The sequence below is a fragment of the Octodon degus genome, unplaced genomic scaffold (genome assembly GCF_000260255.1).
Source record: "Octodon degus isolate 3935 unplaced genomic scaffold, OctDeg1.0 scaffold00009, whole genome shotgun sequence".
Classification (NCBI taxonomy): domain Eukaryota; kingdom Metazoa; phylum Chordata; class Mammalia; order Rodentia; family Octodontidae; genus Octodon; species Octodon degus.
In genome coordinates, this window is record NW_004524585.1 from 16,260,505 (window position 1) to 16,285,431 (window position 24,927).

The 24,927-nt window shown below is 33.7% G+C and overlaps 1 protein-coding gene across 1 annotated transcript in view; it reads left to right on the plus strand.

Annotated features, from left to right (window-relative positions):
• Fbxl17 (F-box and leucine rich repeat protein 17) overlaps nucleotides 1–24,927 on the plus strand; it is a 616,731-nt gene that overhangs the window by 17,608 nt on the left and 574,196 nt on the right. Inside the window, exons 4-5 of the mRNA XM_004625466.2 lie at nucleotides 7,902–8,159; nucleotides 20,968–21,099. Coding sequence (XP_004625523.1) covers nucleotides 7,902–8,159; nucleotides 20,968–21,099 — 390 coding nt within the window. The remainder of the gene's footprint in view (nucleotides 1–7,901; nucleotides 8,160–20,967; nucleotides 21,100–24,927) is intronic.

A 24,927-nucleotide genomic window follows, 5' to 3' on the forward strand; every position in this document is an offset into this window, starting at 1 on the left:
TGTAATGCCTCCTGCCTTGTCTTTATTGCTCAGGATTGCCTTTGCTATTCTAGGTCTTTTGTGATTCCACACAAATTTTAGGAATGATTTCTCTAGCTTTGTGAGGTATGTTGGTGGTAGTCTGATAGGGATTGTGTTAAATCTGTACAGCAATTTTGGGAGTATGGCCATCTTCACCATGTTGGTTCTTCCTATCCAGGAGCATGGAATATCTTACCATTTTCTGAAATTCTCTACAATCTCTTTTTTTCAGAGTATTGTAATTTTCCTTGAAAAGATCTTTGACTTCTTTAGTTAGATTAATTGCAAGGTATTTCATTTTCCTCAGTGGTATTGTAAAAGGTATTGGTTCTATAATTTCCCTCTCAGTGTGTTTGTTGTCTGTGTAGAGGAATGCTATTGACTTTTGGGTATTGACTTTGTAACGTGCTGTGCTACTGAATTTCTATATTAATTCTAGTAGCTTCTTGGTGGAGTTTTTTGGGTCTTCCAAGTAAAGTAACATGTCATCTGCATATAATGTAATTTAACTTCTTCTTTACCTATTCTAATTCCTTTTATTTCTTTCTCTTGTCTAATGGCTATAGCTAATGATGCCAGAACTATATTGAATGGGAGTGGAGATAGTGGACATCCTTGTGTTGTGCCATATCTAAGAGTAAAAGATTTCAGTTTTTCCCCATTTAGGATTATGTTAGCCTTTGGGTTTTCATAAATGGCTTTTACCAGATTGAAGTAGAGGCCATCTATTCCAACTTTCTGTAGGACTTTGAACATGAATGAGTGTTGGACTTTGTCAGAAGCCTTTTCTGCATTAATTGAGAGGATCAGTGGTTTTTAGTTTTCGCTCTATTGATACAGTGTATTACATTGATAGATTTTTGAATATTGAGCCATCCTTGCATCCCTGGGATGAATCCTACCTGGTCGTGGTGTATGATCTTCTTGATGATTTGCTGTATTCTATTTGCTAGGATTTTATTGAGAATTTTGGTTTCTATGTTCATGAGGGAGATTGGCCTGTAATTCTCTTTCTTAGTTGCATCTTTCCCTGGTTTAGGTATCAGTATAATACTTGCCTCCAGGGGTGATTTTGGGAGGATTGCTTCCTTTTCAATTTCATTGAAGAGTTTGAGGAGTGTAGGGATTATATCTTTTATAATTTTTTGGTAAAATTTGGCTGTGAATCCATCCGGACCTGGACTTTTCTTTGTCGGCCGGGTTTTTCTTACTTTTCGTATTTCATTGGCTGTTATTGGGTTATTGAGAGTTGTTATATCTTCTTGATCCTGTTTTGGTACTTTGTACCTTTCTAGGAATCTGTCTATTTCTTCTGTGTATTCCATTCTGTGAGCGTAAAGGTTCTCAAAGTAGCTATTGATGATCTTCTGAATTTTCACTGGGTCGGTGGTAATTACACCCTTTTCATTCCTTATTGCTTGTATTTGATTTTTTTCTGTCCTGTTTTTGATGAGGTTAGGTGGGGGCTTATCGATTTTATTTAGTCTTTCAAAGACCCAGCCTTTTGATTTGTTAATTCTTTGAACTGTTTTGTTCATCTCAATTGAATTAATTTCTGCTCTAATCTTAGTAATTTCTTCCCATCGTTGGGCTCTCGGTTTAGTTTGCTCTTTCTTTTCTAGTTGTTGGAGTTGCAGCATTAGGGTGTTTATTCCCGTTCTGCTTTCCTAATGTGTGAGTTCACCTCTATGAATTTCCCTCTGAGAACTGCTTTCATCATATCCCATAAATTCCGATAAGTTGTGCTTGAATTTTCATTGAATTGTAGATATTGTTGAGTCTTGTTTAATTTCATCTGTGACCCATTGATTGCTGAGTAGTGTGTTGTTTAATTTCCATGCATCTGTATCCTCTTTTTTTTTTTTTTTTTTGGTTTATTTCCAGTTATTGCAGTGTGGTCAGATAATATGCATGGGATAATTTCTGCTTTCTTGCATATACTTAAGCATGACCTATGGACTAGTATGTGGTGTATTTTAGAAAATGACCCATGTGCAGCTGAAAAAAATGTGTATTCAGCTTTTGTTGTTTGAACACTCTGTATATGTTCACCAAGTTCATTTGTTCGAACCTCTCCTTCAGTTCTGCTACTCTTTGCTAATTTTTTGTCTCCTTGACCTATCTCTTTGGGATAAGGGCTTTTTAAGGTCTTTTGTTAAGACTGTGTGTGCTATTGGATATCAGATTTTTCATGTCCATTAGAATTTGTCTTATATATTGCGTACTCCCATGTTTGGTACATAGATATTTATGATTGTTACCTTTTTCCCTTGAATTTTTCCCCTAACCTATAGATAGCGAACTTTATTTCATTTCATCATTCTTGGTTTGAAGTTGAGTCTGTCTGAAAACAGGATTGCTACCCCTGCTTTTTTCTGAGGTGCTGGGGCATGTAGTATTGTTTTACATCTTTTGATTTGCAGCCTGTGAATTTCTTTATGATTTGTCTTTCTTGTATACAGCATATTGTTGGATTTTGTTTACTAATCCACTGTGCCAGTCTATTTCTCTTAATTGATGAGTTGAGTCCATTTACACTGATAGTTATAATTGATTATGCTTTTTTTTTTTTTTTTTTTTTTTTTGCGGAACTCGGGATTGAACTCAGGCCCTTGCACTTGCCAGGAAAGCGCTTATTCCACTGAGCCATCTCCCCAGCCTGATAGTTATAATTGAGATGTGTTAACTTATGATTGGCATGTTACTTACCTGCTGTTGTTTACTCCTTTTTGTCCTGTGTTTGATTGTTTGCACTATTTAGTTAGTTCCTTCTGTTCTCATTCGTGGAGTTTTGATCATTTTGGTCCCTCTGTAGAACATCTTTCAGTAGTCTGTGTAAGGTTGGCTTTGTCATCATGAAATTCTTTAGTTGTTCTTTGTCATGGAAGTATTTCCCTTTTCCAACAAACTTGAAAGAGAGTTTTGCAGGGTATAGTAGCCTGGGCTGCTCCATGCTCTTCTTGCCTTCATGGTTTGTGGAGAGAATTCTGCTGTAATTTGGATGGGTTTTCCTTTGAATTTGATCTGCTTCTTTTCTCTAGTTGCTTTCAGTGTATTGTGCTGGATTTTTGGGATCTTAACTATTATATGTTTCCTTGTGTTTTTAATTGGGTTGAAGTTATTTGGCATTTCTGTATGCTTCGATTAACTGAATATCAGGTTGTTTTTCTGTGCATATTCTTTTTATATCATTTGTATTGACTCCTTTCTCATTGATTCCAATTAATCTTACGATGTTTATCTTTGCAGTGTCTTGCAGGTGATGGCTTATTTTTTCCTGCGTCCTAGTTGTTTTTATGAGATCCTTTCTTACGTTTTCACTAGCTGCACCAGTGTCTTCGAGATCTGAAAGTCTGTCTTCACTTTTACTCAGATGGTTTTCCAGGCTTGTGATTGAGATTTTAAGTTTCTCTATATCTCTTTGATTCTGCTTCATGCGATCTATTTCTTTCGTGTATTGGTCTTTCAAGGAACCCTTCCTTTTTCTAATCTCTATTTTTTTAATCAATGTCTTCTATAGAAGCAGTTATTAATTCTTTCACTGTAGAGTTTTTTTCAGATTGGGTTTCCTCCATATGTTTCTGTGTTTCTTTACTTCAGATGCTATGAATTCAGAGATTTCTTTTTTTATTTGAGAAATTGATTCTGCTCTGAGTTCCTCTATACCTTTCAACTGTTGTTTCTTTCCTTTTGAAGCTGTTAATTCATTCATTTCAACTAAGCTAGTGTCCTCTGCACTTGTTGTGGGTATGCTTGGGTTCTGAGATTGCATTTTGCTCCTTTTCCTTGTCCTTTCCTGTAGCACTGACCTTTGACCTTTGGTGTAGAACTTTGGTACAGCTATATCCTTAGCGCCAACTGAAATTTGGGTGCAGAAGATGTATTAAGGTTGAGTTTATCCGGTTATGCCTGGCCTGGGTCTATCTGTTGTGTTCACCTCCTTCCTGCTGCAGCCCTTGGAAGTGAACCTGTGGTGCCCCTCTGTTGTGCCCCTGGCCCAGTGAGCACAGGGGAAAGCAGAAGCTCTACCACACACTAGCCGGGCCTGGGCTTGGACTGGCTCTGGGGGTCCTGAGAGCGTTGCAGAAATTCTTACTTACTGGGTTGGTCTTGGGGTCGGGGGGCTCCGGAGCGGGGGAGGGTTCGCGAGGGCGCGGTAGAGGGTCTCACTCATGCGGGTGCCTGAGTTTTGGTCCAGAGAGTCCCGCGGGCACAGGGAAGCCATTTTTAAGTCTAAATTGTTAATTTTGGCTTGCTTTTTAACATCATATTTCTTTATGTCTTTGTCTTTTTTCTTTGACTTTTTAAAATCAGTAAAGAATTCCTTTCTGAGGGGAGATTCTATTAGTTTAATGACAGCCAATTTTTATGTAGCTCTGCCTGTGTCCCGGGTACTGTTCTTCCAGCATTATGCATAGTAACTCATTTGATCCTGGAGCAGTGCTGTGAGGAGGTACTTACTATTTCAGTGTTTCATGGTGAAGAAGTTAAAGTAAGATGTGCCGATTCTTTAAAGACTTTCCTTCTGTACATTTTCTGATCCTGCTTATTGCACAGCTTTCAGTACATTCGCACGGGTACACACATGAGGAGAAATGTGAATGTTACAGTTTAATTAGTATACGTTTCAGTACATAGTAGTTATGTTTGTTCTGAGGAATTGGTTACCTGTTTGTAGCACATCTTGATGATTTCTAATTCTTTTGCCTTTGTGTTCACCTCTTCCTATGCCTTTTCACTTCTCTGAAATAACTGCTTTTTGTTTCATTTTACCTCTTCTTAATTTTTTCTTTTTCTTTCTTTTTTTTTTTTTACCTTTTTTCCTTTCATTTTTATATTTTAGGTTTCTCGTATAAGAAACCAATATTTAACTTTCTATGTCTGACTTATTTTGCTTAACATGCTTTCAAATGTTACACATTTTTTTTTTTTTACAAATGAAATGCTTTCATTCTTTATGACCAAATAATATCCCATTGTTTATTTACATCAAATTTTCTTTGTTCATGTTGATTGACCTCTGGAATTTTTAATACTTATTGCAAACAGCTTGTTGGAACTTTTTGGATTCATACTTTAAAATTTGATAATATTTGGCCTTGGACTAGGATTTCATTGGAGTAATAAACGTGTTCTAAATTCTTCTTTGGAATATTATTGCTTTACTATGTTGTGGTTAGATATTTAACAAACAGCTTCCAAAGAATGTTGAGTTTTTATATTTACCAATTTCTGTGATGTAAATCATTTTATATTATGACTAATTTCAAGCTATACCACTAAGTTAAGATTTGGAAAGAAGTGTACATGTAGGTCTTATGAGTTAGTGTAAGTCAGTTCTGCACCATTAGTACTTCGTGTGTGATGTCCACATTTTGAACAGACATGTTCCTGAGCATTTATATTAGGTGGTTCAATTTTTGTTTTCTACGTCATTGGTTAGGGTTTAAAACAGTTACAGAACTAGTTATTGCTTGAGTTTATAAAATTTGTGCCCAGGACAATGATGAGAAGTTAATTTTGGCTAATAGAGTAAAAAAAAAAAAATGAAGTAATACCTTGACTCTTTACTTCATTGCTCTTAGGTGTCAGAACTGTTTAGTATGGAATCACAATGAGAATAGCTTTCCTCTGCTGGTAGTAAAGTTTGGAGATTAAAAAAAAGGACAGGTATATCTGACTTTTAATCTTTTATGGAGCTGTCTTCTATTTTTTTTTTTTTTTTTTTTTGCTCCGAATGCCTTCAGGGCAGGTTTGGCTGGCTGGAGTTGTGGGTATCGAACTACAGCAACCTGAGGCTGACAGCTTTGTGGAAGCAGCCACTTAAAGAACTGAGGTAGGGCCAGGCCCCTGCTGTCTTCTATTGATGCTGTTTCCAGACAGCATAAATAAACTTAGTTTCACTTTTGGCTCTTATTTCTCCTGTTACTCAACTCCATTTTGTTTTTATTTTTCCATTTTAAATTTCAAGTGAATTTTTCCTTCTCTGTTATTTTTTACCCAAGGACTTAATAACATTGACTCTGTTTCCCTTTGAAGCGTGATGATTGGTCAGGGAATAAATATGTAGAATCTGACTTTTTAAAAAAATTCAAATGTCTATGTGAATATTTTACAGGTGAAGTTATGTTTCCTTTTGTTTTGAATACATTTTTTGACACAGACATTTCTATAGAGATTTTTTGGTTTTTGAAATTCTAAATAATGTATTTTCTATACAGTGAATTAATTACATAGGTTATTCTGATAGTAAAAATTGAAATTTATACCTATAGTATTATCTGATATGTATATAAAATCAGTATTCACATATCATGACTGATATACATTATTTGCTGAGCTAACAGTAGAAACCTATACAAAATCTCATTACAGTTTTGTTTGTGGTAAATTTTTTTTTTTTTTTTTTTTTTTTTTTTGGTGGAACCAGGTATTGAATTTAGCACTTGCCAGGGAAGCACTTATTCTACTGAGCCATCTCCCTGGTCCCTGTGGTAAATTTTTAGTAAGGTTCAACTGAAGTGGGTTTTTTTTTTTAAAGGTTCAGCTAACGTGAGTTTTCCCTAAAAGGATAAACTTTCAGGCTTTTAATGAAAATAAATACATGCCTTTTTCCTTGATATTTTCTCACATTGCTTCTGATACCAAATATGTAGTTTCTTTTACATTTAGCAACCAATTTTATAATATCATCTTTGTGTCCAGTTCATTTCAGACACTATCTTCCAAAGTTAGCCTATTCCTCATGAGTTAAGGGTCTTAACAGAATGTTCCCACATCAGATATCAGTTACAAATCTCTGGAGCCTCCTCTACCCCTGATCAAAGAGCTTTAAATTCAAGAGTTCCTCAAGTGAGGACCTCAGGTTCTATAAGGAGCCAAACCCAGTTACTGAACTCAAGAAAATACTTACATTTAATTTATTATTATGGATTTATTATCATGGATACAACTTTGGAGTAGCCAAATGGAAAAATGTAAGGCAAGGTATGGAATAGGGTGGCACATGGATGTGTTTCCCAACTAAGAGGCCCTTTGAATGGCCTCGCTAATGAATTTTTATAACCTAGTCTCCAGTGTCCCTCTCCCCATCAAAACCTCTAATCAATCACCTGATGAGTGTTTATGGGGGCCGGGGAGATGGTTCAGTTAGCCAGCCCCATCCTGAAGCAATATCTAGGGGTAGGCTCTGAGTTCTACCAACTCGGAACTTCTAAATAATAAAAGGTGTGAGCAATCAGGAAATTTCAAAGGTTTTAGAAACTCAGAGAAAAACTGGGGAACAAAGAGCAAATATATATACTTTTATGATATCACAATTTTTTTATGCTTTAATATTATGGTTTCTGTTTCATAATACTTTTATTCTATGATCTAATGAATATTGTAGGAGAAATTTAATTTAAAATGTAACTTTTCCCAGTATAAGAACCTGAAAGAGAAAATGGAATCTGAAAGGTACAATAGAAACTGTGAAAAGTAAAGAAACTACTGAAAGGAATAGAACAACTGGAGTGAGGGAAAGGGGAAATGAAAGAAAGAAGGAAAAATTATATATGTATATACACAGAATAGCTGGGATGACTGTACTGTTGATTTCTGCTAGTCTATTGAAAGGACAGCTAATGCTCAATTTTTTTCTTTTTAAATTCTTGACCAATTTTGCATCCTTATATCTGATAATTTGAACAGCTAATATGAACAATGTGCAATATAACAACCATTGTTGAATTCCTGTCTTATTTAGCAAAATTTTGTATTTTTTCTAATATTTTTAATTTTTTATTCTCTTAAAAATAAAGCACTGTTCTGCATAAAAAATAAAATATAACTTTCTACTTTTAGGAACAATTTAAATTTATTGCCTCTTTCTCTCATAGGTCACAGATGAACTGTTGGAAAAAATTGCATCAAGAAGTCAGAATATAATAGAAATCAACATTTCTGATTGTCGCAGTATGTCTGACACTGGCGTATGTGTTCTAGCATTTAAGTGTCCTGGACTACTTAGGTATACAGCGTACAGGTGTAAACAGCTTTCTGACACCTCTATTATTGCGGTCGCCTCTCACTGTCCTTTACTTCAAAAAGTACATGTAGGCAACCAGGACAAACTTACTGATGAAGGACTCAAACAGGTAAATTTGAACGCTTATTCAGTCATTTTCTTCAGCAATTCAAAATGTTTTCTTTTGAAGTAACACTTTTAAAAAGTTTTCATATTAAAAATAATGTTTAAAGACTAAAGCAAGTCTTCTCTTATACACCAATGAATATTTACTTAGGTTTATGATCTGGAGTGTTTTGTAGTAAGTACATCAGCTACCATGACCAGCCACTTTATTAATTATGAGTTTTTAAAAAGGATTTAGTGTCATATTTTACATTAAATAACAGTATACATTTTGGATGGGCAGGTTGGGTAGAGCTTTTAAACTTAGTTTAAATTTTTCCTAGTAAATGACATACTTATTTGCTTTAAAATATTTGAGTGTTTTAAGGCATAAAACAGTTTAGATTGAAGAGAATAAAATCAATAAAATGTATTTACTTATGTGTGGCTCAATAATTTTATTGAAAGTAGGTTTATATGTACTTTCGTTTTGATATATTTTCCTTTAGAAATGGGACTTAAAGCTTCTTCGTTGAACAAGTGAAGATTCTTAAGTTTAAATTCTAATTAATTGAAAACTCGATATTAGAAGAAATTCAGGGTACTGTCCTAATTCTATCTTAGAGATGACTGAGTTTGTCAGTTCAATTTCTATATTAAGAATGTTACTACTGCCTGACAAGTACAACGTCCTGAGTTTGATCTCCAGTACAAAAACAAACAAAAAAAACAAAACAGAATGCTACCATTTTGTGAAGGAGCCTATTTTGCTGCAAAAGAAAATTGTCCACTAAAATAATTAATTCTGATAATTTTCCTGGGCTGTTTCTGCTTTCTATTATAGGATGATTTATGAACAGAGTATCTTATGAAGTTCTTAAAATATATTAAGTCGAATTAATCAGTTATGAGGAAATACACATTTTATGAATGCCATATGATTTTGCTTTTTTTGATAAAAATTTTCAACAAATGAGTTGTTTTTTTTTTTGCTCAGTAATCAATGTATTTTAAGATAAATCTTTTCCAGACCTCTCTATGGTCTGCCACACCACATCAACATGAGTCTTTATTTATTTATTTTTTAACAAATTAGTTTTACAGTGAACATTTTCTAAAGATTTATGCATTACAAACTGAATTGTGTCATTTAAGCATTATAAAGTTTAGAAGTTTGAAACTAAATCTTATCTAGACTCTGATGCTTTATAGGTTGTTAAATTGTTTAGATATTCACATTTTCATGGTTTCTAAATTATGAATCAGGTATATGAGAGATAGTATTGTCATAGAAATGGTAAAACAGTACCACTATAATACTCTTCTTTAGTAATTATACAAGAATTTCATTGCAGTATACATAGTAATATTTTACTGTGCTTAAGACTGTGCTGCAGGAGGGTATATCCTACTTTTGACTTTTTTTTCTGATAGAGTAGTGTTATGGGTATAGTAAAAAAGGCAATAATATCATAGGTATCCTCATATACAGTACATATTGATATCTATTTTATTCTTTGTTACTATGTTAAATAAATGTTGGCCTTGACCCTCCATTCTATAAATTAACTTTTATGACCCAGCGGTATTTGATAAACTTCTGTAGAGCTTATTAGCATCTCAGTAACCTAACAACTTTAAGGTGTATAATAAAAGTTTCAAAAACCAAGAATAGAGCTATTTATAATTGATACATTTTTCTGAAATTATTTTTTTTTCCTAAATCAGTTATTTGGCAGTTGATTGAGTTGTTGATTCTACATATACTTTTTTCTTCTCTGTCAGTAAAAACTGACAAATGTTGTAGAATAGTATGTATGCATTTTATTGATAGTGACTTTAAAATATAGTTGGTTCATAGATGTTAAGATTTTGATTGACTGTTGTGAATACTGGTTAGTTTGCAAAAAGTTATTTAAAGCATTTCAATTTAGAGGTTTAATAGTTATACAATTTAAGATTTTAAGTAGCGTTTTGAATTCTGCCTAACAGTGTTTTGCCAGGCAGGACTGTGCCAAAGAGTGACATGTTTTGCAAACTTGTTAAGCATCTACAGGTTATGCTTTTGACCAAAGACTGTCTTTTATGCAAAGTAGCGCCTTGAAATATTGATACTTTTATTTCCATAGAAATCATATCACATAATTTGTGATATGTGGAACATATCAGTGGAACAATTTTATTAGTACATTACATATGTTGTCATAAACATCCTATAAAACTGTAATTATATATCTGGGTGCATGTAAAAGAACCATTTAAGAATAGTTGTTTAGTTTTTGTAGTATTTCATAATCATCTTAGCATTTGCCAGAAATAAAATGATAGCAATAGTCAAAGTATAGTATTAAAATAAATTCAAGAAGTTATATCCATTAAGTTACTATTATGTGTGACTAATTGTCCCACAACAGTGTAATCTATGGAGCTCAGCAGAAATTTCTGGAAATGTGTTACTGTAGGTGTTTTCCAGATTAAAATGGTACAGAAAAAATTTACTTTAGTAAATTTTAATCTAGTTATATAAGTTTTTAAATCTAAGTCTTTAAAATTAAAGTTTTAGAGTAGTATCAGCAAAGTGTTGTATGTAATTAAATAAATTTAAACCTCTGTCCCTCTACAAAAACATTGAAAACTAGGCCAGAACTATCAGATCCAATATTGTCCAAACTCTAGAAAACAGTCAGAAGTTTATAGCAACCAAAGGAAAATTGAACCAAGAAAAGGGTAACTAAACTATGGGAGGAATGCATTGTGACTCCTTTGCTTCTCCGTGCGGTACCCTCTTGCCAGCTTTACAGTAGCTAGGAAAAGTGCAGTTTATATTCCCAGTACGTGACCCAGATCTCTGGTGCTGGATTAAAAATTGTTGTATTTGCCTTTCTAACCTATCTGGAAGCTATCTGAAGGGCTGTGACTGGTGCTTATATATCTATTTCACCTAATCTAGAACTTTGTCAGGGACGGAAAGCATTATGCATTGATTGAAAACATTATAAGGCAATGAAAATAACTTGTAGTTGTTTTGTGAAAAAGATTATGGTGGCACATACAATATACTTTCTGAGGGCTGGATGAACAAGTGTTTCATTTTGTAGGTCACTTTGGGGATTAAAGCATTTAGAGCACCAGTATGTATGGAGAAATTTAGAAAGCTGCACGCATACCTAGGGTAAGACACATGCTTAGAAAAACACAAAAAGACTGTAAAGTCTCATCAGTGGCTTCTTTCCCTAGTTCAGTACAAATAGGAACTAAAGGCCAATGTGAAAGCAGAATCAATCAGTTTTCAAAAGTGATACATACGTGCATACCTACTTTATTGAGCTACTATTCACAGTAACTAATGTCCTAGCTCATAGATGATGTGGACCCACCACAAAGCTAGCTAGAAAGAGTAGGCAAAATGTTTTGTTTTGTTTCAGTTTATATTTAACTTTCTGGACTTAAAGGAAATCTCTTTCAAGATATTGACTCAAACAAATTGTTCTGAGAAAAATGAATGTCTTTATGCAGAAGATGGAAGCTAGATCTTTGTCTCTCATCCAATATAAAAATGGACAAAAAATAGATCAAAGACCTTAATGGATGACCTGAAACTTTGAAACTACCAGACATAAATACAGGGTGAACTTTTCAAAATACAGCTGTAGGTAATGACTTCCTAAGGAGGACTTCAAGATTTTAGGAATAATACCAAGAGCTGGCAGATGGGATTGCATCCTATGAAAAAGCATCTGCAAGCGAAAGAAACAACAGTGAAAAGACAGCCTACATAATCATACACCATTTTTGTCGGCTACTTTTCTGACAGAGGACTAATGTCCAGAATACGATAAAGAACTTAACAAATTAAACCACATGAGCAAGTAATCCAATCAGTAGGTAGGCAAATAAACAGAATGTCTCAAAAGTGTTGCAGGTGGCTAAGAATTACGTAAAAAAATTTGTTCAACGTCTTTAGCTGTCATACAAGTATAAATCAGAATAGCACTGAAATTCTGTTTCATCTGAGTCAAAATAGCTATCAGAAATACAAAAAGATAATAAATGATAGTGAGAATGTAGAAAAAATTAACTTCTTTTTTTTGTATTTAGGACAGGGTGTGCAGGGATGTACAGGGTCTCACTGCGTAGATCAGACTTGTGATCCCCCTGTTTACGGCCTCCCAAGTGCTGGGATTACACGCGTGCACGCCATTCCCGGCCCCTGCATCTGCCTAAGCAGGCACTTTAATCCGTTGAGTTATTTGGCTGGCCTGGTAAAATGTAACTCTTGTACATTCTAGATGGGAATTAGTATGACTACTATGGAAATCAGTACAGAAATTCTCCAAATCAAAAGTAGAACTACTAGGTGATCCAGCTATACTATTGCAGTGTTTTCTTGAAGTAATCAGAATCAGCATTTGACAGAGATACTTGGATGTCCATCTTTATTGTGCCACTGTTTATAATGGCTCATCAATGGATAGATGAAGAAAATGTGGTTTATATACATAATGGAACTATTATTTAGCTGTGAAGAAAAATGTAATGTTAATTGTAGGAAAATGGGTGGAACTAGGAATCATATTAAGTGAAGTAAGCCAGTCTTAGGAAGGCAAGTATCTTATCTTTTCCCCTATGTGTGGAATCCAGAAAAAGAAGAAAAAAAGACACTTGAATGTTGAAGGGAGACTATTAGAGAAAGAGGAAGGGGTTTAGGGGAAGGTAAGGGAGGATAATGGGGAGGTGGATATGATCAAAATATATTACATTAATATATGAAATGTCAGTGAAATTTATTGTACATCATTAACTATGTGCTAGTAAAAAACACCAAAAGAAATCATATTAGACAGTGTGAGAAGAAAGAAAAAACAATTGCTGAATGCAAGTTATACATTTTATAACCAACAACAGCTAATTCTGGGAAAGAGGGGAAAATCTAATTTTCCGAAGTACAACATTATATTGTAACGTTCTTATGTCAGGTTTTCAGTAAAAATCTGAAGGCATGTAAAGAAGTAAAGTATGGCTCATAAAAAGGAAACCATGGAAGATAGAAAGCAGTTGTCTAGCGTATTTAAAGTACCTAAGAAAAGTCATTGTGGGCAAGGTGGCGCACCCATGTAATCCCAGCACTTGGGAGCCTGAGGCAGGAGGATCTTGGGAGTTTGAGGCCAGCTTGGACTACAAAGTGATCTTAAGGTCAGCCTGAACTATATGAGATGGTTCTGTATTTTTCAAAATTATTGTCCAAGAATGAGGTGGATGTTAAGAAATCACCAGATAAGCAAAAGCTAGGACAATTTGTTAGTAATAGAACTGCTCTAGAAGAGCTGCTAAGTTGAGTACTTCAGGTTGAAGTAAAGGAACAGTAGTTACCCAATCTATGTGAGTACAAAAGAGACTGATAAAGGTAACCACATACAGCCTGAAAATACGGGGTTGGGTGAGAAAATGTATTTCAGACATATAATTGCTGGAGTGGCAATTTTTTTTTTTTTTTTTTTTTGCAGACCCGGGGATTGAACTCAGGCCCTTGCACTTGCCAGGCAAGCACTTATTCTACTGAGCTATCTCCCCAGCCCCTGGAGTGGGCACTTTTATCAGAGAAAATAGATTTCATATTTAAAACTTCACAAGGGACAATGAGAATAATTATGTATTGGTAAAATTCCATCTATTAGGAACATATTGCAGTCCATCAGGAATAAACAATATAAATGCATCTAACAACATAATCTCTTTGTATGTAACAAAAACTGAAAGATTTGAAGGGAGTTTTGCATTAATAGTTGGAGTCTTCAATAATTCATTTTCAAGAATGCAACAATCAGATAGTAGATGAACAAAGGAGCAGACAGTTTGAACAATACAGAAAGCAAATATACCTAATATACATGTGAAATATATGTAGCTGAACAAAATATTTTCATGTGTACATGGAACATTCTTATGAATAGACCATATATTTTAATAAATTTAAAACAAATCATGTAAAATACCTATTCTGGCTATAGTGGAATGAATCTGGAATAATAACAGAAAACTAGAAATTACAAAAATGTGTTGGATTAAAGAACATACTCTTATACAACCTAGCTTCAGTGCTGACATGGTGCTCCTGGGGTCCCAGCAACTACGTGGCATGTGATACTAGGGATCAAACTCACAACCTTGCACTTTCCAGGTGGGCACTTAAACTGCAAGCTATCTTCCTAGCCCCTGATTTTTTTTTTTTGCCTTTTAAATCTGTCTATTTCTTGTAAGATATACAAATTTCAACAATAACAGTAGACTTACCTATTTCTTCCTATAGTATAGTTTTTTTTTTTTTTTTTTTTTTTTTTTTTTTTTTTTTTTATGAATTTAGGACAGAGCATACAAGGTGTTCAGGGTCTCATTATGTAGATCAAACTCATAGTGATTCTCCTGTTTTCAGTATCCCAAGCGCTGGGATTGCAGATACACACCACCATGCCCAGTCCCAATTGCCCTGTCAGCACACCAGGTATCAAACCCTGGCCGCTGTGCTCTGCCAAAGCAGGCGCTTTAGTTCGCTGAGCTATCTGGCTGGTCCTATAGTATAGTCAGTTTTTGCTTCACATATGCTCATGCTTTGTTATTAGTTACGTCCATGTTAAGAGTTATTATGTTTTCTTGGACTATTGTCCCTTTTTAAATTATTTGTGTGTTTATACTTGATAACTTTTCTTGCCTGTGTGCAGTTATTATGATTTTTTAAGTTAATACATAATTTTTAAGTTAATAATTATAATTTTTACATTTCTGGAGGATTGCTTTTAAGTACTTTTTTTTTTCTTCAGTTACAGTTTTTCTGCCCATTCAAATAATTTTAGAAGTAATTTTGATTTAAAAACTTTATTTGCTGCATAATTTTTGTAGATGCATTTTTAAAGAGAATTTTTTAGGCCAATTTTAGATTCATAAGAATATTGATGAGTTCAATCCCCAGTTCCACCAAAAAAAAAAAAATATTGAGAGGTACAGATTTCCTGTATATTCCCTGTTCCTGCACATGCATGGCTTCCTTCAACAATATCCTCTACCAGAGTAGTGTATTATAGTTCATATACTTTCACCAATCATCAGTATTCCAAAAGTCCATAATTTATCCGTGGGTGCTGTTTGTCCTATGGGTTTCAACAAATACATAATTACATGTATCTACCATTATACTCTACATCTATCATGCAGATATATTCACCACCTTAAAACTCCTTGGTTCTATGCCTGTTCATTTTGTATCCCCCTCTAACATCTGGCAGCTAGTCATCTTTAAATTTGTTTTAGTAGTTTTAACTTTTTCTGAATAAGTATGATTTCAGTTGGAATCACAGATTCTGTAGTCTTTTCAGATTGGATACTTTCACTCAGTGGTATGTAGTTATATTTCCTCTATGTCTTTTCATAGCATTCTCTTTTTCCCTTGTCTTTTGTTTTCATTTATTACCCTTTTTTTTAAAACAAACATTTACTTGAAAGACAGTATATTAGTAATTGATGTGACATGGCTAGCAGTATGTATTTAGAAGACCAGAATGACAGGCATTCCAAGCATGACCCTAGTATCACACATTGCTATTCAGTGCAGTTGCTTAGTTCACAGGTGTCAGCATGTGTAGTTAGTCAGGGTGAGAATCCTACCAATTAACTGCTAGTTTTAAAAACCTGCTGAAGATTCTCAGGATCACTGCCTTAACCATCTTGTCATCATATAGTTTTCTTTTTTTAAAACACTGGATAATATCCTATCATCTGTGTGTGTCATAGATTGTCTTTTAGACTAGTAAAGGACATTTTGGTTGCTTCCAGTTATGAGTAAAGTTGCTATAAGCTTCTTTGTATAGGATTTTGTGTGGACGTAATTTTCCAATTTTGGAGCAGTGCCAAGAAATGTGTTTGCTGGATCATATAATGAAAATATTTGCCTGTTATACTGTATTTATCTAACTGTGTTTGTTGTTCTTTAATTTTTGCCTCACGTATACTGAATCTTGTTTTTTTTTTTTTTTTTTTTGAGACAATGTCTTTCCCCCAGTGCTGGTATTACAGGTGTGCACCACTGTATACAACACGTATTCTGAATCTTTTGTTAGAGGTACATATGCTACAGGTTGCTGTGTCTTTTTGGAGTGTTGACCCCTTTATCACTATGTAGTGTTCCTTTTTATCTTTTTAGACAGTTTTTCTATAAAATATGTCCTTTCTGAAATTACTATGGCTTCTCCTCATATTTTACGTAGTGTAAGGGTTTGGACCCAGGGTTTTATATGTAAGGTTAAGTGCTGTATCATTGAGCTACATCCTCAGCGGCCCTCCAGGGATGCTTTTTGTTCCTGTTGTTTTTGAGACGGTATTGCTAGGTAGCTAAATTGCCCATGGTGTGCTCCATCTTTCAATCCTCCTGCCTCAGACTCCCAGAGTTCTGGGATTATAGGTGTATACCACTGTGCTGTGTGCCCAGTATAAGGGTATTCTTTATAGGAATTGTTTGCTGCCTTCTAAATATTTTTCTGTGGTTGTAAACAGATGAGAAATTTGAAAGGTATCAGCAAAATTTGGAATATTTTGGGTATAATGGTTGATTTTATGTGCCTGCGTAGTCTGGAATTTAAAATGTTTATGGGTAAGATATTGTAATGTATTTTGTCCAGCAATGGTTAAACATAGAACATTAGTTTCTGCAGTGATATTAAATGACGTTTATATTCAGTAGTAGTGAGTGATAATTGCTTGTTTTCTGAGGCACTCTTTACTACTAGCTAGATCACGCATGCTGATAATCTTTGAGCCATCATGTACACGATCCTTTTCTTTTTATGGTTACCCATGTGGCTCTTGCCTCTGAAAAGTCATTTCATTGTGGATAAAGCCACCAAAACTCATCAGTGTTAGCATGTCACATAATCAGCTTATGTCTTTTTTGGGCCATCTTTAGCAGTATGATTTATGTCCTGACATGAGGATCTATCAAGTTGTGCACATAGTGATACCTAAGATTCAACCAAAAAGTTCAGTTACTTCTTTTATATTAATTCTATTGTTTTCTTTCTTCCCTGTTCATTGCTGACATACTAAATATTGAGTTCTAAAGAGGTCTGCCTTTTACTGCCCAGGATGTGGTCAAATTGATAAATAAGAAAAATAGTGATTAAGAAAAAAATATCAATCTTATTACTCAGAAACTATACGAATGAGAATGTTCTTACTAGGTAGAGCTAAATGGGGTTGTTAACTTGACTCTGGAGTTTAGTCAGCTGACTTCATCATGGGTTAGACAAGACCAGCAGAGGGGCCCCAATTTAAGAAGTCAAGATTACTTACTCAGTGTGGGCAGTGTTTTCCTAAAGAGAAGTATGGAGATGAATGGACATGTCTTCTTTATTAAACATGAACTATTTAGTGGCAAGACTAGGGATTAGACTAGCTGGACTTTCTCCAGAGAAAGTATTTTTGTCTGTCTGATTTACCTGTATTTTTATAAATTAATTTATTTTGGCTAGATGAATGATTTCTTGCCTTGCAAGATAAGAATTTAGTGAATTTATATATCCTCTGTCTCCTATCCTCTAATTGTTATAATTTTCATTTAAGTATTCCATGTTCACATTTCAAAATCATTTCCTTATCATTTTCAATCTATGAAATTTTGTTTTGTTGGAATTGACTTCTTTTCTTTACTTAGTTTTTCTCTTGTCACTCATGGAGTTCTACGATTTCCCCAATTGTAGTAGTGTATCTATATATTGATGATTAATTAAATTTATCTTTAAGGTCCAGTCTGACCTTCTTGCATGTAAGTGTTGCTGCATTAGTAGTCATCTGAATATCTTACCTTGAGTGTTAACCTTAGTTTTTCTTCATCTTGATGTTGAATTAGACCTCATTACCCAGATAGCCTGTCCTCTTTCTCTTGGTATATTCTCATGTTTTGTAGAGCACATACTTTAACTGAATCTTGACAAAAAAATGTATGGGAAAAATGTGTTTGGGAGATAAATATTTTGAGAACTTCTTTGCCTGTAAATATGTTTAATTCTACTAGCATGGTTAATTCATAGTCTGAATTGAGTGCATATTTCTATATTAAAAATAATTTTCTTTTTTAATTTGATAGCATTATTCTTTGGCTTTTAGTGTTAAGAAAAGTTTGATACATTTTATAATCCAAATCCTTTTTATGAAATTATTTTTCTTTGGAGGTCCATAGAATCTTCTTTATAGCTATTATTTTATTTATTTATTTATTTATTTATTATTTTTTGTGGTGCTGGGGATTGAACTCAGGACGCTGCACTTGCCAGGCAAGTGCTTATTCTACTGAGCTATCTCTCCAGCCCAAAGTTGAGAAGGATTTTTTTTTTTTTTTTTTTTTTTTTGGGCTGGCTCAGGCTACCTTAAGGGTAGATCTGGTAAGGCATGTGGAGCTGAGGATCAAATCATGGTATCCTGCGCCTGACTACCTTAGCATAAGCAGGCACTTAAACAACTGAACTAACCTCAGGCCCCCAATAGTTATTATTATAAGTCTTATGTTAATTTACATTGTCATTGGTCTCTTTGTATTATTTGTGATAGACATTTAGATGACCCTTTCAGCCTGGAAGTTCATATCCTTTCAGCCACGAAAATTGAATAGAAAAAAAAAAAAAAAAAAAGAAAGAAAGAAAATTGAATAGAATTACTTATTTGTGTTCCTCTATTTTCATGATTATGGACTTGCACACAATCCCCACATTTTCAGCAGTCTGCTTCTGTTCGCACCTATGTGTGGTGTACACCAGTCCAAAACTCCCCCAGGAGGGCCCGTCTTTGGCCATTGTATGATGAGCACAAGGTCAGGCTTTGCAGTAATGGGGAGGTGATCAGAGGGCTTAACTGTTACTTGAGTTGATTTTTAAGAGTCCTGGTGGTTTTATCCCCAATCTCACCCTTGTGGCCAGATGTATATAAGTCTATTGAAAGTTTATAGCATACTTCTTTTCTGATTTTGTCAGTATTGGCTTTGGATTTAGCTTTCTGAGATCTAAATCATGTATATTAGTCCTGGAAATATATATTCCACTTGTAATGAATTAAATAAATGGAGTAGCTGGTCTAATGAGCATGGTAATACTAATGATGAAAAATAATATTTATGGATATCTGCAGTCACAATGAAATATGAAATTATCTTTGATTTCTGTTGTTTATAAAGTCATAAGTGTAGCTAAACTACTGTGATGTTCTTTTCACATTATGTGAAAGAAAGGCTAAACTTATTAGAAGAGAAATTGAAAATAAATATGAAATTTTTTTTCTTTATAAAATTCCCTGAGAACCTGAGCTCTGCCCATGGACCCAGTTTAGAACCTCTAAATTAACTAGAACATATTGGTATATGAAGCCACAATCACAGTTTTTTGTGTTTATTCATTTTAAAAAAAGACTTCAGGGCTGGGATATAGTTCAATGGTAGAGTTCCTGCTCAGTGTATAGGAGGCTTTGGGTGGCTCAAGCCCCAGCACTGAAAGAAAAATTATTTTATTTTAAAGAGAATAAAAAATTTAAAAAAAACCCCCAAAACTCAAAACATTAGAAATGATAAGAATTTCACTAAGCAAAATAATAGGAATTCAACAATGGTTGTTATATTGCATATTATTGTCTTCAAATTAGTTTTTCAAATTACTAGATGGAAACACACAAAATTGTTCAACAAAAAGTTATAAAAAATTAAGAGGTAGAGAGGAAAAAAGTTTAAGCATTAGCTGTACCTTTTAATAGACCAGCAGTTGTTATCTAAGCTATCCTGTATATGTACATATGTGTTCCTTTTTTCCCCGTCCTTCACTGAAATAAAACTCTTAAAGAGGCTTCTTTATATGCATGACCCTGATTAGCATTTTCCATCATTCAATAAATATTTATTAAGTATCAAGTAAGTGTAACGTACTGGACACCACAGATGTATTATTTAACATAACAGAAAAAGTCCTGTCCTCATGGAGTTTATATTTCTAAAGGAATATGTATTGACGGTAGTGTAGCCTCGATTAGAATAACTTAGTTTGTATATATAATTGTCACTAGAAATGTAACTGCTTACATATCATTCTAGTTTGTTTGTTTATTTATTTATTTATTTTTGTGGTACTAGGGATAGAACTTGGGATCTTACACTTGCTAGGTAGGTGCTTATGCCACTGAGCCATCTCCCCAGCCCTTTACATATCATTCTAATACCATCACTTTATTTGAAATAGAGCTTGGAACACTTTAATTATAAAAATATTTATTTAAAGAATTAGAGGACATTGATAGACAGAAGGAAAAAAATACCCCACATGTTTGTTCATCAGAAATAATCATTGTTAACATTTTGTTGGTATACCTGTCAGTTTTATATGAGTATATGAATGTACATTTAAGTATGCATTTCTTTATAAAATTGGATTATGCTTTAAAAATTAAATTTTTTTCATTTTTCTCAATTTTGATTTTATTTTTCATGGTAGTATAATATTGAATTTAAGAATACACTATAATTTACGCCTTTAGTTCTCATCATCCTCTTTCCCCACTAGAGAGATAAAATGTGAATTTGAATGTTAAGGAAAGTACTTGATGGACATCTAGTCTGAGGTAGTTGAAGCAGTGAAGTAAGTTAGAAGATAAAAGTTTTACACCTGCCATACTGTCTCTGTTTCCTTTTAAGAGTAATTTACAAATAAGTCTTTAGCTCTGGTATAGTTATTTTCAGATAATATATGAAAATCCTAGTACAGTATATGTTATCTTTGTTACTGTCTGAGCTTTCAGCCAAATCCCTTTGTTTACAGCTGGGATCAAAGTGCAGAGAACTCAAAGATATTCATTTTGGCCAGTGTTACAAGATATCAGATGAAGGCATGATCGTCATAGCTAAGGGCTGTCTGAAACTACAAAGAATATACATGCAGGAAAACAAATTAGTAAGTACCAGTTTTCATCTTCAAGCTATTCATTTAATTTCAAATCTTTGAATTCCCTAAACTGTGGTTGTGCATTTTCTTTTGCATCTTCTTTTGGTAGTTGAGAAACAAATGCTACTTATTGAAAATAAAAATATCCTCTCAAAATAATGATTGTATAAATTATTTTTATAACCAAATAGATGTTTATATATAGTGCTTGATTTTAAAAGTCTTCATTAGCATGTGCTAATGTATCTTTTTGAAATTCTGACATTATTTAGGCAAATTGGAAAATACAAAATTGATTGGACAAATGTGTCTGTGGTTATAGTTCTTTCTGATTCCCCTGGGAATTATGATTATTCTAGATAGTGAAGATGTAATGTAAAGTTAGGGGTGTGCACTTATGAAGTAGAACTTTTTACTTAGCATTATGGAAATGACATTCAGTAGGTTGGGATAGGTCATCTTGATAATTACTTAGATTTTTTATGTTAAGCACATAAACTTGTAAATCAGACACATGTATTTAATGTATTTAAAGATATTCAACTTTCTTTTATTGGGATGTAATTCATATGAGTCACCTTTTTAAAATATATAACTCATAAAATTGTGCAGTTGTCTCTTCTAACTAATTCTAGAACATTTTCATTATCCTAGAAGAAACCTGTCCACAGTCACGTTTCTTTCCCCAACTGCCAGTCTCCTTTCTGTTTCTATGGACTAGTCTCTTCTAAACATTTTCTAAAAATGGAATGACTTTAATATGTGGTCTTTTGTGCCTGGTTTCTTTCATTACATGATATTTTTGAGTTTCATTGATTTTATTACCTGTATCAAAGTTTCTTTTTTTTTTTTTTTCTTTTAATGGCTGAATAATACTCACCGTTGCTTAGTTTTCCCTTGAGCATATGCCATAAAGTTAACAGGAAAAAGTGTTCTAAGAGTGCCACAAGTAGGAATTCTCATTATTGAAAAACAATGTAATTAAAAGTGTTCACAGGCTGCTACTAAATATTTAGCATATTTATAAAAAGAACTTACTTATTTTTATGCATTTAGTACAGGGTCTACTGGGTCTCATTATACAGATTGGACTCATAGTGATCCTCCTGTTTTCAGACTCCCAGGTGCTGGGATTACAGGTGGGCGTCACCACACCCAGTCTCACTGCTGTCTCTGCATACCCCGGGGGTAGGGCTGGCATAGCACTCCAGATGGAACTCCAGTTGCTGAGTCTTCTGAAGCAGGAGCTTTAGTCTGCTGAGCTATCTGGCCAACCCAAAAGAAAATTTATTTTTAAATCATATCTGTAAAAATATGGAGATCTTTTTGTTGCCTTTTTGAATTACTTTATACCATTTGATAAGTATTTGATAAATATATTTCATATATGACCTTAAATTTGGAAAGGTTCCTCGATATATCAGAATTTCTGGTGAGATAGTACCTCTTTTTTAGATTTATTTTTTTATCATTTTTATTTTACTTTGGTTTGTTTTTGACTGGCTCAGGCTACCGTAAGGGTGGGCTTGGTGTGGCATGTGGAACTGGGGATCAAACCGAGGTTCCCCTGTGCCTGACTGAGTTTGCCCAGGCAGGCAGTTTAAACAACTGAGTTAACCCGCAAACCCCTAATTTATTTTTTAGAGAGTACAAAATAGTATTAAAACAAAAAAATTACAAATGATACAGAATTTCACTAAACAAAATAATATGAATTTCACAGTGTTGTAATGCGTAGTTTTGTCTTCAGATTAGTTGTTCATACTACCAGATATATGCATGCAAAATTGGAAGAAGAAAAATAGAAGAAACTAAGAGAAAAAGGAAAAAGAACTTAAAAAGGAGACAAAACAAATTAAGCATTACTGGTCCTTTCCATAGACTAGCAAATCCACAGAGAACCTGTTCAAAAGAAAGAAATTACTGAGTTGAGTAAAAGGACAGGAGAGGGAGTAGGGGAAAGAGATAGTATCTTTTTTAAAAATAGATTTTATTGGGCGAGGTATTCAGCTCAGAAGCTTAAGCACAGGTCCTGATACTGATTCTCAGTCCTGGGAAAAGAAAAAGATTAGAAAAATTGTGACGCTGTGATTAGAAGTAAATGATTTTTTAAAACCATGTAGAATATATCCGTCAAACATTGGTGAATAAAATTATTATTTTTTTACATTTAATGAAATATACTCGTAGTTGTATGACTACTAGGTCTTTTTGGAAAAGGTACTGAAGTTTTGACTCCTGGTATCTACTCACATTATAACCTTAGAAAAATGGCTTAAGGTCTTTAACCCTATTTGTAAATGGAGGATTATTAACATTTATCTTTTTGTAGTCTGTAGTTTTGGTGATTAAATGACATAATATCTTCAAATAGCTTAGTATCAATTCTGATTCATTACCAGTACTGAAGACATAGTAGTTTTTATATAGTGGTACAACTAAATTTGTTAAACTGTTGGTTTCCACTTTACACTAAAGGTAAGTTAAAGGATAATAACCTTCAACTTAAAATTTTTGTGTTCCTTAAAAATATTTGATTTTGGCTAATACTTGTTTTCTTATATAAGCATGGAGAAACATTTTTTTTATTGGCATACTAAACAATTTTTAGCTAGTGGTTTCCAAAAGGAAGGAACTGTTTGAAGATTTTCCTTCACTTGCACTTTAGATTTTGTCTAATTTTATAGTACATTTAAAAGATGTTACTTAAGTACTAAGGAGATTTGTTCAGGGCTTAGTGTAATTACTTCAACATTTTAATTTCCTTATGAATTTGAAGTAATTTTGTTAAATCTTGAGTGCTGGGGGCCTGCCCATTAGCTCAGTTGTTTAAGTGACTGCTTAAACAAAGCAATCAGGATACTGTGGTTCAGATCCCGAGATCCTCAAGCCTTTCCAGACCTGCCCTGAAGGCATCGTGAGCCAGCCAAAAAAATCCACTGAATCTAAATACCTGTTCAATGAAATTCTCCCCATTTAAGGTGCTTACAAAGAAAATTTTAGAATAATTGAGCTCTGTTAGATAATTAAGTTATTGGTAACTAACATCCGATAGGAAATTTGCATTTCATTTTTACGATTTATGAAATAAGGAGAAAAATTTAAGTTAATTGCAGAGCTAAAATTTTTAGCAGATTGGCTGTTTTCATTTTGAGAAGTACTATTGGTCATTTACAAACAAGTATTTTATATTAGCAACTGAGGAAGGTTTTTAGAACAGTGTTCCTGCAAGAAGACCAAAAGACTTCTCTTTGCTTTGACAAATACTCATAATTAGCCAAACTATTTTCTCAAAGAGTTCTGGAGCTTCATTGCACAGTTTTAAAAAGTCATTACATGATGTTTTCCTTTTTCTTTTTTTGTAAGTATAAACTGTGGAGTTAATATAGCGAGTTGATTGGTATTTGTACATTGGCAATATTTGATTTATCAGATTTTTTTCATATTACATCTTGGCCTTTAGATGGCAGCATTGTCTTTGTGTATTTTGGTGATAGCGCTTTTGTGTCCTTGATATAACTATAAAGATATAATGCCCCACAGTTTCTGTTGATGGTATGCTTCCTTTTTAAGTTTTGCCCTTTAGCTGGTTTTTAATAAAAAATTCTATTTTTAAGTCTTTTGAAATATCTATTTGTATCTAGCTTATCAACAGGATGAATGAACTTAACAGTTTTAACCATTTTACATAAAATAGCAAGATATTTTAATATTGTTCTCACCCTGAATTAAATAGAATAGATTTTAGAATAGGGGTAGGATTCCTGTGCTTATCAGAAGAAAAGTTCTGCCGTTTGGCAGGTAAGGGAGATAATTTGGCATTTTGCGATTCAGATG